Raw genomic sequence first — 13244 nt, forward strand, 5'->3', positions numbered from 1 at the left:
CCAATTGCAAGTAAATTCAATTTTTTAAATCACCAAATCACCCGCACAACTCGGTATTGTGTCGTTTTTTTCGCAACCAAGTAGAAAAACAACGAAAGATTTGCGAAAATTTTCAATATTTTTCAAACATCTAAATTATTAGGACTCCTAACGGGAGCGGTGATTAATGGTAACTGATACTTGCAGGCCACCCAAAAATCGGGCGCACCACAAATAAACTAAGTCCTGCACAAAGAATATTTATATTTATATGTAGAAGATAGGTAGACACTAAAACTGCACATTAAACTAGTCCTAAGTATAGCAGTATGGGTTGCGGGTGCGCGACTTAGCAGTTGTTCCGCTTGCCACGCTGCTCCTTGCGCCAGGCGTCGATGCGCTGCTTCAGCTCAATGTTGGCCACCAGCATGTCCTCGGTGAGTGGCTGCCGGTTGAACGGGTCCGTGCAGCTGTTGAGCAAGTGGCGGGTGATAATCGCCCGATCCATCACCGTGCCGGAGGGAAGCACCACTGGGTCCGACATTAGCGTGTCCATCAGCGGATCCTTAAACTCATCGGGTGCGTCGGCGCACTCATCTTCAGTCTGTTGGTTGGTAACTGCAAGGGAAACGTTTGCATTTGCATTTCAATCAGATTTATTTAGTGGTTTCTTATGTTCTTACCGTAGATTTCGTGAGCTCTCTGTGTGAGCGCCTTGAATCGCTCTACCTCCACCGCCGATCGGAGGGCCAGTCGGTTTATCCTCGATGCTGCCTCGTTGCAGATTTGAAGGTCGAAGGAGCGCTCGTCGGCAGCCAGGGCCTCAGCGAATCTATCACAGTCCAGGTGGAGATATATGTCGAAGATCTGGGCCAGCAGACTGCGTGGCTCCCAGCCGTATTTTGCCGGGTTCTTGACCTTCAGGTCGTTGCACTTGGGCCCGGCCAGTTGTTTCAGATTGAAATTCAGCATGGAGCTCAGTCGATCTACGAGCTCGTCGCGCATGAACGGCTCCTTAATGTCGCTCTAAAATTGATAATCGGTTTAAATTTAAGATGCACACGTATTCTCTTCTTCACTCACTGTCAGATAGTGAAACAGATCGACTGTCTCGCGAGCCAAGGTCAAGTAGGAGCGACACTGGCGCTCGTCCGTCGCCAGCTGAGTGAGTCGGCTCTGCTGCTGCTCCGCGCTCATCTTGCTGAGATTAGCCTTATCCGAGAGCAGCTGCTGGGTCTGATGGATGCGCTTCAGGTTCTCCAAGCACTCGTCCAGCAAAAAGGTGGTGTCGTTCATCAGCATATTGACAAACTTCACGAACTGATTTCCCACCCGGGATTCACAAATGACGGCCTGCCGATGGATGGGGTTCTCCCACATGGATTTAAACAGATGGCTAATATGATATCTGTACAGGAATAATATTTGATTAATTACACGTGTTTGTAAATCATTCATTAAGCGAATTGAGAGAGTGCTTTGCATTTATGCGTATTAGTATGAGATTGCGAATATGTGTATATTCATGTTTGTATTGCCAAGATAAATCACTTAAAAAGCATTTAGCTTTATATAAAAGAATGTTTGTTTATCTACGCCTCAAATAACTTTCGGAACTTTTCCGTGAGGCGTTACCAAAGTGAGGGTGCGTAACAGTCGTTATGACTCACTCTAAATTACGAAGGTAGCGCGGTTGGGTTCATTGGCATGCTCACCTAATGGTAAACTTATCGTAAAACTCAGTGCTTTGGCCCGTTGTCTCTACGTCCACATAGAATCTCATCAGTGAGCTGACCAGGGCGTTCTGGGCCAACTCATGGTTCCACATCTGTTTGGAGCACATAAACAAAGCTTTAGAAATATGACACTTAGGGGATTGTAACCGGAACCTACCGCCGCGTTAATCGAGTTGGCTGGCTTCAAGGAGAACACAAACATCACCTCAACCAGCTTGGCAGTCACATAGGGATTCTTGATGAGGTGCGATGCGCAGACGCAGGTTAGCAGCCAGGTGATGATCGAGTGGTCGATGCCCTGACGGATGTCCATGTTGGCATGCTGCATGGTGAACAGGATGAACTCAGCGATGTCATCGATGTACCACTCGGGCAGTGCGGAAAATGCATCCGTTGGTAATAGCTGCTGCACGGGCAGCTGGGAGATGAAGGGTCCCCCGATCGGGCGTCCCTCGAACTGGTATAGCATGAACTCGCAGACAGTGGAGTAGAATTCCGTGCAGCGCTGGAGCAGGGCCGGATCCAAAAGAGTGATCTCGCAGCAGGTTTTTGATCTGAAATTAGGAAGGGATACCAAATTAGATCCAAAGATGCGTCACGCTTAGGTGGAAGTGACTCATAAAGCGTGTGAAGGTCACGAAATGATTTTTAAGTAACCTACCGATTTAGCTTTCGCAGTTGCTTTTCCCAGCGTTCCTTAAACTGATTATTACGGTTGGCGTAGCGGGAGTTCATCCAATGGGACTTGGTACGGTCCAGCTCGTCGATTAGTTTCTGCAGTTCCTTAATGGCGCGCACCTTCTGACGGTAGCGCTGGATGGCAGGCAGGTAGCCCAGATGATGGGCCTGTAGGGTGAGGAACCAACACTGCGTCTGGAAGTTTGTGTTCTCCACGGGCTGGCTAAAATCACGGGCCAGGAAGTTGCGGTACTCCTCCTCGCTGTACCTTATCTTCGTGTCCTGCTCGATGTTAACGAGCGAGTTCTTGTAGTAATGGAAATTTGGCTCAATGCGGTCCAACTTGATCTTCACCGACAGCTGCTGCAGCACGCTCATCAGGTTAATCATAAAGCCGTCCCTGGCCAGCAGCTTTTCGTCGCTGGCGAACTGCACACGACGATCGTTGTGCCGAAGGATACTGGCGATGTATTCCAGCGTCTTGGGACGACTGCTAGCATTTACGCACAGCGAATGGAACACTACGTGCATGTGAGTGCGCATTGAGTGCAGCTCCTAAATGATTAAAAATTCATTCAATGATTACATTGTTTAACAATAGTACTTAATTACTCACCCATCGCAATCGAGAGCTGGAGGCATCTTCAAGCTTGTTCTTGGTGGTAAACTCCGCAAACTTGATGTTCTCCTCAGCGAACAGCGACACGGAGAGGAAGGGTCCCAGAAAGCTGCATTTTACTATTTCGCGACCGGAGATCTTTGTGCAGATCGGTGGCAGGAAGTTGGGCTGCCTGGACACGAGATCTGCGATGGGTCGCACACTGCCCACCTTTATGACGACCAGTTTGGACAGCCACTCGATTTGCTGCACACTGATCTTGGAAGTGCAGATATTGCGCTGCATTCCGGCGAAGAGACCACGAAGCACCTGACTGAAAATTGTGTCGAATGTATCGCGATCCTGGTGCGTGTGGACTATCAAGTCGATGAGGAAAGGCTCGCTCACCTTGGCCATGTACATCAGATCCAGCAGAGCAGACTGATCCATGTGGCTGTTGAGATTCTGGTAAATGCGATCGGTGAGCACCAGGACGGTCATTCGCATCACCTGTTCAAACGCCAGCTGCAGAGCAGGCTGGGTGAGCGGCGTCTTTCGGCAGCACTCTGCCTGATAGTTCTGGTAGCAACTGATTAAATAGAGCAGCACGTGGTGTTTGGTGGTGGCCACGATGCTAAGCACTGGTGGAGCCACGCAGTTACCGGCTGCCTCGCTACTAGTCGCTTCAATTGGTCCAGATGCGCCAGCAGCCGCAGTTTCTCCGCTGGCAGTTGCTCCTCCGGTGGCTACTGCGTTGGCAAGGATTTCCTGTACTTCCGTATCATCTGATTTAATTTTCTTGGCAGAGGAGAACTCTTTATCGTCCGCTTTAACGGAAACGCCCTCTCCTTCGATCAGCTCACCGTTGTAGATCTTCAAAGCAGCCTCCATGAGCACATTGGCCACAATGCACTCGAAGTCGAATCTGCGGTGGGGCTGCTGCTCCAGGAAGCTGGCACTCTGTGCACAAATGATGGACCCGCTACCGTACTCATTCCACGTGGCATTCAGCAGGCTGGAGAGCAGCTGTTCGTTCTGCTCATCCGCACTTTTTTTTGGGCCGCCTACAGTTTCAATGGACAACTCGGCATTTCCAGCTAATATCTTGCAACTCTGCAGCACACTCCTTTTGGTGGCCTCGGCTGTTGGCAGGCTGAGCGCTGGCGTCATATCCACATCTTGCACTGGTGTCGAGACCACCGACTTCATCTCCACATCCATGTCCGGTTTTCCGCTCAGTTCCCTCCAGGCGGGCGCCGAAGTGGGCAGTGACACCTCCTTTTCGCCAGGCGTGGCCTCACGTACCAGTCGAGACTCGCCAGAGACGTTGGTCGGCTTCCGTGGCGCCTTCTGAGGACTAGTAGTCAGGGGCGCCAGGACATTCTGGATGCCACCTCGGGCGGCCAAAGTTCGAAGACGACGGGCGCGCATCTGAAAGAATTTAAGAGGTTAGTTCCAACAATTTAGCTTTTACCAATTTAAGTATATTCACTTTCGTTTTACATAATAGTTTACTTGTATTAATGATTTAGATAACTTTGAATATGATATTTTGTTGCTTCATTAAGTTTTCGAAAACGGTATACCTCTTCTGCGGATAATTCGGTGACCACCACAGCCTCGGCCGGCTCTTGCGGCTGCACATCGGGGTTGGGCTGCTCAGGCTGTTCCTGACCGGGCATCTCGCCCTGCGGCAACTGGGGCTGCTGATCCTGTTCGTGGTCCTGATCCTGCTCCTGATCATCATCCTCCTCCTCCTCCATGGGCTTTTGTGGCGGCTCTTCTTCCGGCATTTCTCGTATCCGCTGGGGCTCTGGGAAACAATGCGCAGTTGTGCTACCAAATCTGTTTTCGCCTCTCTCACTGTTTTTGTTTGTTTGTGGCGTAGTTTTTCCGCCGCTTCTTCTGATGCTGCTGCAAAATAAGAGGCGATGATGTGGGTTAATGAACCAAACAAAAGCACGCGCAGTCGACAAATAAATAAAATAACAAAATGTGAGAAAATTAAAACAAAGTCCAGCGGTCAACGTCAAGTTCACGAGGAGACAATGCCGCCATCGCGAAAACCAGATGGATTGGTCGTTTCTCTTTGTGCTACGCAACTACGCACTACGACGGATGATGTGCAGCATACCTGGGAGCATACCAGGACAACTGACCTGCCGCACACAGTCACCATGCGAATCAAAAGCGGACGCAGAGCTGCCGAGGTTGACAAAAAGTGCACGGCTGCAACTATTTTTAGAAGGGGATTTCTCGAGCACTGGCGCTGCACTGCACCCAAAACAAGTAAACAATATCATAACATATGCGGAATCGGATGGCGAAACCTTATATAATGGTTAGGGATAGGCGATCGTATAGGATCGGATCGGCACGGGATATCGCCAGCTCATTTGCGCATTTGAGACGGCGGATAAAGTACACAAAATCGTGGGATATATAATCGGACATTGGGCCAATGTGAGAGGGTGTGTGAAATGCGGAAAATCGCGGATTGTGTCGCACATATATTCGCACTTACCTGACTCGTCGGACCGACTTTCACCTGCTGCGAAACTTATTGCTTGAGCTACGGCCCGTAACTATTGCATTTTAGGGAATTCTATCTGGTTTAGACAATGCAACCGAGCAATTCCACGTCTGGTGACCACGCAAAAAATTTCTCTTTTGTTCGTCGAGATTCGAGGGGATTGGTTATCGGCACTAGGCTGGCTATATCTATGGGGGGATCGCCCGAATGCGATCCGTATATCGACACAACTGCTTCACTGGCCAGACGATGGGCTCAAGAAATACAGACCTCCGAACTCTGCTCCAATTGAATTACTTATAATTTTTGGGTTTCGCGTCAGTCGACGAACTCAGTTTCAGTTTGGTCTGGTGGCCGACAGTCACACTGGCCGCGGCGTGGTCACACTTAAAGATGGAATGTTCGCCGATAGTTGCTTTAACCCTTGCAGGGCCCTCATATTTTTGTTTTCATTATCGAATTTAAAATTTCGTTAAACATCCGAAAAGTTGTGAATCATTTGAATACTACTTGTAATTTTATATTAGCACTTTTGTTTCTGCCTTAAATTGCAATAAAGTTCTCACAGAATGTATTCCCAATTTATTTCCTTTTTGCTCTAAGAGAACTAGCTTGAAAATATCTGAAACTATTATTTGTTTCTGGTAATAGTCGTTTGAAAATATCTAACTCTTAATCGCTGAATTGCTAGGAGCGAACTTAATCTACTGACTTACGACGGAAGACAAAAATTAGGCCTACCAAAATATTTATATCCCGTATGACACATAATGAAAAGAAAGCGTTGTTTAGTTATTTTTGTTCAACAAAAGAAAATCATTTACTTCATTTTACAAAAATGTTACAATTATGTGGAACCTAATTATGAACCTAATACCTAAGTAACCGCTACTAGAAATCCGTGTATCGCTGTCGCAGACTCTGCCGTTTGGCAACGTGATGCATCTGCAAAACACAAGCATTAGAATTACAAACTGGCATTATATGTGGTTTTAATTAAGATAAGGACTAACCAAGCGCTGCTGACGTCGTTCTCGATTCATTTCGTAGGCCTTGAGCAGCGAGGGGCACGTGCGCTTGATGAACTCCTCCGATTCCCAGAAGAGTCCGCCTTGGTTCTCGTAGCGCAGAAGGAATTCAACCTGCAAGGATATTAAGGTTATTAAATGATACCCACAATTGGGATAGAGGGCAAACGACATATGATTCAGACTGGTTTAAAAGTTTTCCTAATGAAAGCTGATCTTTGATTTATTTATTTTGTAAAAGCACTTTAAACAGACGGACAAGTCATAAAGCAAACCTCCTTCTTCTTTTGTTTACTAGAAATGATACCAACAAAGTCTTGTAAATGAAACTGTTATCAAATTCATGGCAAATATGTGAACCCTAAACTGTACTGATAATCTATTTCTTTCCTATTGCAAAAACGTACCTTTCCCGCCTTGGTCTCCTTGCCCAGAATGCGTTCAATGCCGTTTTCGGGCTTGATGCGTCTGAAGAAGTCCTCGTCGTTGTACTCGGTGACCACCTCCTCGCCGACTTCGTTTAGCATGTCCTCGATGCTGAGCAGTCCATCCTGCAGCCGCTCGCCGTTCTGTTCGACGCGCTGCACGTACGTCAACGGGTGCTGTTTGAGGTAATCCTCCGCCTCGGCGATTGTCTTGGCCAGATCGAACTCCTCCTCCGCCTCCTCCTGCTCATCGTCATCGTTGTCCTCGTACTCACCGTCCAGCTCCATGCCATCACAGTTAGCGCCGCTGGGCGAGGAGGTTCGTTTGGTATGCATGGAGCGTCGCTTTCTTTTCATCCAGTTCCCGCCGTCGTTCTCCTTGACGTCCGGATGGAAGCGTACCTTCTTCACGCGGACGGACGACGAGGCGGAATCTGTTGTTTCGGGGGTGGACTTGTCGGGTGTCTGCTGCGACTCCAGCATGCTGCCGCTGATGCTACTGGAGGCGGACGTGGGTGTTGATGTGGATGTGGATGCTGATACGGAGGCGCCGGTGCTCTCCGCCAGCGTGGTTTCCTTGAGGTTCTGTGAGATAAGCTTGACTTTCGTCTCGAAGGCAGTGCATGGAGATGTGGGCGATTTGCTGGCTGGATGTTCTGGTGGGGATTGGCTGCTCTGCGGACTGTCGCCCTCGCCCCGCGTACCCGGCGCAGCTTCAGTCTTGTGATCCTCCTGCTTGCCGGCTCCCTCCATCGAACCGGATTCCTTGTTAATCGATTCCGCAGCGGAATCCCTGCTGCAGTTGTCCAGATCTCCGACTGTGGAGTCTCCGTCGCCCGTCGTCGTTGTCTCCACCATCACACACTTGATTTGCATAGATTTGTCCAGCGAGTCACTGCCAGCCGAGTCATCATTGGACTTGGTATCCATGTGGTTGGGTGGCTCCGTGTGCTCTGCGTTGGCTCTCTCTCGTTTTGGGGCTCTGCTAAAGTTCAGTTTTGGCTAAATGCATCGCAATTCAATTGTAATCTTTCAACAAAACGGCTTTCTCAGTGTTACCGTACCGTCAACTATGATAAATACCTTCCAATTTGCGTAGCTGACTTGGCAGCGATTGTGAAACGGTGGGAAAAGCAACAGGGTGCTAAATATTTTATTTAATTTTATATTTTTTTTGACTGCTTTGATTATTTAGAGTGGATACGACCAATATTTTTTCTATAATAATTAATAATTATAATTTAATAATAATTTAGTTGTTATTTAAGTGACTCAGCGGGAGTAATCTTAAATAGCATTGCATATCCCTTTTGGATCTTTATTCCCTTTTCTTTATTTAAAAAAAGAGTAAAATAATCATATGTTCCATATTCCATAGTTCCACAGAGTTGCCATATCTTGAAATTCACCTTTAAATTGCTTTACCGTTATATCGTTACACAGGCTACCTTTCAAATTAAAATTCCGTTAAAAAAGTAAAAAAATAAGTACAGAAATAAGAAAAATGTTTATGCGCTTTCAATTTCATAAAAGTCAATGAAATATTTTGCATTATCATCTGAATTTTTAGAAACGACTTTTGGCCTCTAGTTTTGAATTTCCCGATTGGTCAATTGCGTTTAAAAAAAGTACCAAACATACAGATAGTCGGTCAATTGTAAATGCAACTTGTGTTGTTTTTATTTGATTTCTTTATTAACAATTGTTTTTGTACATTTTCTCTTTTGTAATTCAATGCCGTAAATCTTATTGTGTGTTTGTGTGGTGTGTGTGTAAGTGTTGCGTGTGGCTGTGTGCGCAGTAAACAAAACTAAGTTATTTACACTAGATTTAAGTTTAAATGTAGTTCAATGTTAAGGACTATTTAATATATAATATATTGTGTGTATAGATATTCGTATCGATATAAGATGTATATATGCATATCAAAGGCGGTTTGCAGTTATATCCAAGTTAGATTCTGTATACATATCGCTTGTTTGCGCTATATCTTCTGGTTTTGATTTGCTTTGTTTTCAAATGTTTCCTTGCATTAAGTTTAAACTATTTAAATATGGCCCCGCTATTCCACATGTGTTCTTTTTGTTTGCTTACAGTTTAATGATAACATTTTGTTTGTAGTGTTAACGCCTACACTGTGCTACAAAGACGCCGTTTGCTGGAAAACATTCGCATTAATGATGAGAACATAACTAATCCGTAGTAGAAACTAATTACTATTAACTAATTTTAACCGTGTGCTGCACTTGTACAAAATAATATTGCAAATATTGCAAAAATTTCCCTATTCTCTGTTGATTTTTCAATTGCATTTTAAATGTGTTTCTTTTCGTTTCTATAGTTTTTATTTTTGCAGCAGCAGTGTGTAAATATATATATGTATAGATTTATATAGTATGTATATAGTACCATATTCATTGCATGATATACGCGCTCACTTTCTTTTTGTTTTTTATTTTTTTTTGCATTTACAATTATCAATAATCACAGTTCCCATTCGAAAAATTAAACGAATTATTTGTAGCAAGACATAATTTTGAATTTATCTCTTTTTCTCCTGTACAAAGTTGATTTCCTTGAAACGCTTTTGGATCTTGCTCGGATTGGGTTGGTTTTCCAATTTCATATATTAAGCCGATGGTAAATATATAGGTTCTATATTAAAATGCCTTCTATAGTTATCTCTTTGATAAGTTACAATACGATTAGTTTAAATTACATTTTGCACCGTTCTAGCAAGTAATTACATTAAGAATTCCGGCTTATCCCATTTGCAAAGTATTCGAATAATGGTATTTCATTCCATTTTGTTTATAAATTATGGTTACGTAACACTAACTTAGGTTCTAGAAAAAACGTAAATGTGCAGGAACATGTTCCAACTAGGTGTGTATAAGTGGGTGTGTGTTAGTGACAATAGAAATCCTAAAACAGGTGCCTAAAACGATTTCCCAACTCCACTAACGCATACCCCAAAAAAAATGGAAAAGCATAAGCAACAACAAAATATTAACAAAACCAAAACTCACTTAAATCGAAATATAACCATAGGCTTAGTTGGATAAATTATGGATTAAATTAAAAGATTCGACCCCTGGATGTGGCCTACTTTCTGGAAATGACTTTGCCCGTCTGGGCATTGACCAGTATCATTTTGTCCGGTGTTGCGGGTCGCTCCTGGCCGGAGGTGGAAGTGGCGTCCTCCGACTGGTTGGCACTTCCCCGGAGGATCCTTCTGCGCAGGCGATCGCTGATGTTCTCGCTCTTCTGGGACTCGGAATTGGCGCCCTCATCCTGGGAGAGCTTCACACTCAAACCGCCATCGTTCTTGTACAGAATCAACTTGGTGCTGGACTTCTTGGCCGACGACTCCTCCATCCCCTCGACAGCTGGCTGTTCATCTGTGCTGTTGCTGCTCGGCTGCTGTTGCTGCACATTGGCGTTCATCACATTGTCCTGGTTGTTGTTGTGCTCGGTCTGCTCCGCCTTTGAGTCAGCAGTTTCCTCCGGTTCCCGCTCCACGCTGATCTCAAGCTGATCGTAGCAGGTGAAGAACTCCACGGACTTCAGCTTCTCACTGGCATTGAAATGCAGCGCCGTGTGCTCCTCCATTTCCGCCTCCTCATTGGCATTGTAATCACAGTGGGCACATTTCTGGTAGTTGGGAGGTGGAGGATTCACGCAGGCGTGCTTCTGGAGATGCTGCATGAGCTCCTCGTGATGCTGCGTTTCGAATGGACAGTGGAGACAGCGTTCCGGTGCCGGAATGGACTGGGGCATGTCAACGGATCCTGCATCACTGCTGCCATCTGCGGCCAAATCACTGGTGGCCACCGAAGCGCTGGTCGACGGCGTGGAGCTGCTACGTCGCTCCTCGTCCTCCTCGGGGGCTTCCGCCTCGTTTTTGGTCACCGACACTTCCCGGGGAAGTGCGATCATCTGGCCACCGCCCGATTCCAGCTGCTTCTTGAGCAGAGAGTTCTGGTTGTCAAACCCACCGGTGGAGGTACTAACTGCACCTCCGGTAGTCTGCTGCAGCAGCTGCAAGCTCAGCTCATTGTCCACCACCCAAATGGTCTCGGGACCGGTCAGCTGCAGCAACTTGGGTGCCGGATACTCGACATCCTCCTTGCAGTTCCGGTACAGCTCCTGGCACTTCTCCTGGTAGTGGGACATGTGCACCGCACGGTGCAGTTGCAGCAGGGTCTCCTCCGACGTACGATACTCACAGTAGGCGCAGACATAGCTCGGATCCTGATCCTCCGGCTCCTGGTCGCTGTGTGCCAGCAAATGCTGCTCCAGCTCTTGCTTGGCATTGCGCTCGTCATTGTGCTTCTGGGCAAAGCGAGCCGGACACCTGGGACAGTAGCTGATCAGCTTATATTGGTACTCCGGCGGCAGTTGCTGTGGATTGAGCTCCGCATCGGAGGCAGCATCCATCTGGATCTGGGACAAATCGATGGAGAGTGGTGTTGAGGCGGGCAGTTGTTGCACCTGCTTGGCAGCTGCGGCCAACTGCAGGGCCACACTGAAGTCCAGACCCAGCGAGGCAGCTCCGCCTCCTCCTACACCTCCGGCTGCTCCTGCGGCTGCACCTGCTCCCGATGCCACCATCTGCTGCTGGTGCACCGTTCTCATGTGGCTGCTCAGATGCTGCTTCTTGGCACACACAAAGGTGCACAGGCGGCACTCGTACTGCGTGGGCTTATGAAGCGACACATGGTAGTTCATCTGGGATTTGCTCTCCGAGATGTACGGACAGACCGGACACTTCTGCTGCTTGCTCTTTGTGTTGTTGCCGCCGCCGCTGGATCCGATGGAGTGCTCCGCCGCGGTCGTCAGGCGGGTGACCTCGATCTGGTCGTTCTGCTGCAACTGCAGCAACTCCTCGGCGCTGCTGTTGGCCACCACTGCCTTGCAGGCTGCTGCCCAATAGGCCGCCGCCGCTTGTATATCCTGCTGGGTGTTGGCCGCATTCACCACTGCAGCGGCGCTGGCGGAGAGTGGTGTGTGGAAGATCTGCTCCAGCTGCTTGGTGGTCAGCAGCAGGGGCTGGGCACTATTGCTGCTGATGTTGCTGTTGGCATTAGTGTTGCTGCCCGACTTTAGGATGTTGCTGGTGATGGGATTCGACGGATTGTGGATGTGGGACTGGGATTCGTTGCTGGCACCTGCTCCCAGGGGTCGGTAGATGGGTGGTGCGTTCGCCGAGACACTGGCTCCTCGCTCAAGGGTCTCGATCCGAATATCCCCGGAATGCTTTAAGCGACAGTGCCGCTGTTTTGGGAAAAACAAGGGAAATAAGTCAACAATTAGTACAACTTTTGTATGGGTAAATGGCATTTAGTGTGTGTCCTTCTGTTTTCATGTATATGTATGTATGGTGGGTGTATGTGTGTGTGAGTGTGCATGTACGTATTATGTGTGTGCCCTTGTTCAGGGATAATAAACCATGAGTTTAGCCCAATCGAAAACCCTCGCACCGTAATGGGAATCCCTTTAAGGTTAGCTTTATATTTTTATGGTGTCATGGGTTTGTTTCTTTTTTGGTTTTGTTTATGATTTTGGATTTATGGATTACACTTAGTTCGAGAGAGAGAGAGAGCAAGCAATACTTTCACCAATGATTTGCTTATAGTTAATAATCGTTTATCATATAAGTGTACAACAAAAGCAAGACCAGACACCACACATTTAAACAGTCAAAATCGGGATAATTAAAGATGGGGCTTACAAAATAGACTTTGCATATTTACCAGCGCAGCGCAAGGACTACGGACACAGATGGAGTGGTGAGATGGGTGGCAGAAGGTATCGGATCGGGGACTGCAAATTGTCTAGGTTGTGTGCTAAGCTAGTAGGAGATCTTGTTTGAACTTCCTACGATTCCCAGACTTTTTGAACTGGAAGTAGGCACTCTGGCTGATTTACACTACATTCATTCCTTTCTTAATCATTCACAAGTTCTTCAAGATTAGATAAATACTTATAAAACCCATTTGATAAAATATAGTTTTCGATGAATAAATATAGATAATTTCTAAAATATTTAAAAAATTATACAAAAACTTGTTAAACGGGAAAATATTAAATTTTATAATCTTATATTAAGATCTGCACTGTGGAATGCTTCTATAAAAAGTTTAGGATAATAGATCCCTCCAATCCTATGGACTATTATAAAGACCCTAGTAATTCAGGTGACTTGGCGTAGTTCGGGTCAAAAACGAAACTTTCGGGGATTGGCGGCTCGCTTCGGTTTTTCAA

The 13244-nt window shown here is 46.6% G+C and overlaps 3 protein-coding genes across 9 annotated transcripts in view; all 3 read right to left on the bottom strand.

The window, feature by feature from the left end:
- Positions 1-99: 99 nt before the first annotated feature.
- Positions 100-5892, bottom strand: LOC117150492 (ubiquitin conjugation factor E4 B). Of its 2 annotated transcripts, none has more exons than XM_033317396.1 (9): positions 5516-5892; positions 4578-4902; positions 3010-4422; positions 2377-2948; positions 1873-2269; positions 1695-1807; positions 1063-1387; positions 663-1005; positions 100-597 (listed from the first exon to the last, which is right to left on the bottom strand). In XM_033317396.1, exons 2-9 carry the CDS (start codon positions 4782-4784, stop codon positions 329-331), a joined length of 3639 nt encoding a protein of 1212 aa, XP_033173287.1. In that variant the 5' UTR covers positions 4785-4902; positions 5516-5892; the 3' UTR covers positions 100-328. The 2 variants fall into 2 exon arrangements, with proteins under 2 accessions (XP_033173287.1, XP_033173286.1); XM_033317395.1 differs by having other exon boundaries at positions 4578-4905.
- Positions 5893-6316: 424 nt separating this feature from the next.
- Positions 6317-8051, bottom strand: LOC117150401. Its single transcript, XM_033317265.1, has 3 exons — positions 6960-8051; positions 6538-6666; positions 6317-6469 (listed from the first exon to the last, which is right to left on the bottom strand). Exons 1-3 carry the CDS (start codon positions 7905-7907, stop codon positions 6416-6418), a joined length of 1131 nt encoding a protein of 376 aa, XP_033173156.1. The 5' UTR covers positions 7908-8051; the 3' UTR covers positions 6317-6415.
- A 581-nt stretch (positions 8052-8632) lies between these two features.
- Positions 8633-13244, bottom strand: part of LOC117146978 (zinc finger protein 521) — a 37790-nt gene continuing 33178 nt past the window's right edge. For 5 of the 6 annotated variants that reach the window (XM_033313934.1, XM_033313776.1, XM_033314012.1 and 2 more), the window contains exon 7: positions 8633-12254. In XM_033313934.1, the coding sequence (XP_033169825.1) occupies positions 10083-12254 (2172 nt within the window). In that variant the 3' untranslated portion in view covers positions 8633-10082. The remainder of the gene's footprint in view (positions 12255-13244) is intronic. The other variant, XM_033314087.1, reaches the window with a different exon arrangement.

This window comes from Drosophila mauritiana, chromosome 2L (genome assembly GCF_004382145.1).
Source record: "Drosophila mauritiana strain mau12 chromosome 2L, ASM438214v1, whole genome shotgun sequence".
Classification (NCBI taxonomy): domain Eukaryota; kingdom Metazoa; phylum Arthropoda; class Insecta; order Diptera; family Drosophilidae; genus Drosophila; species Drosophila mauritiana.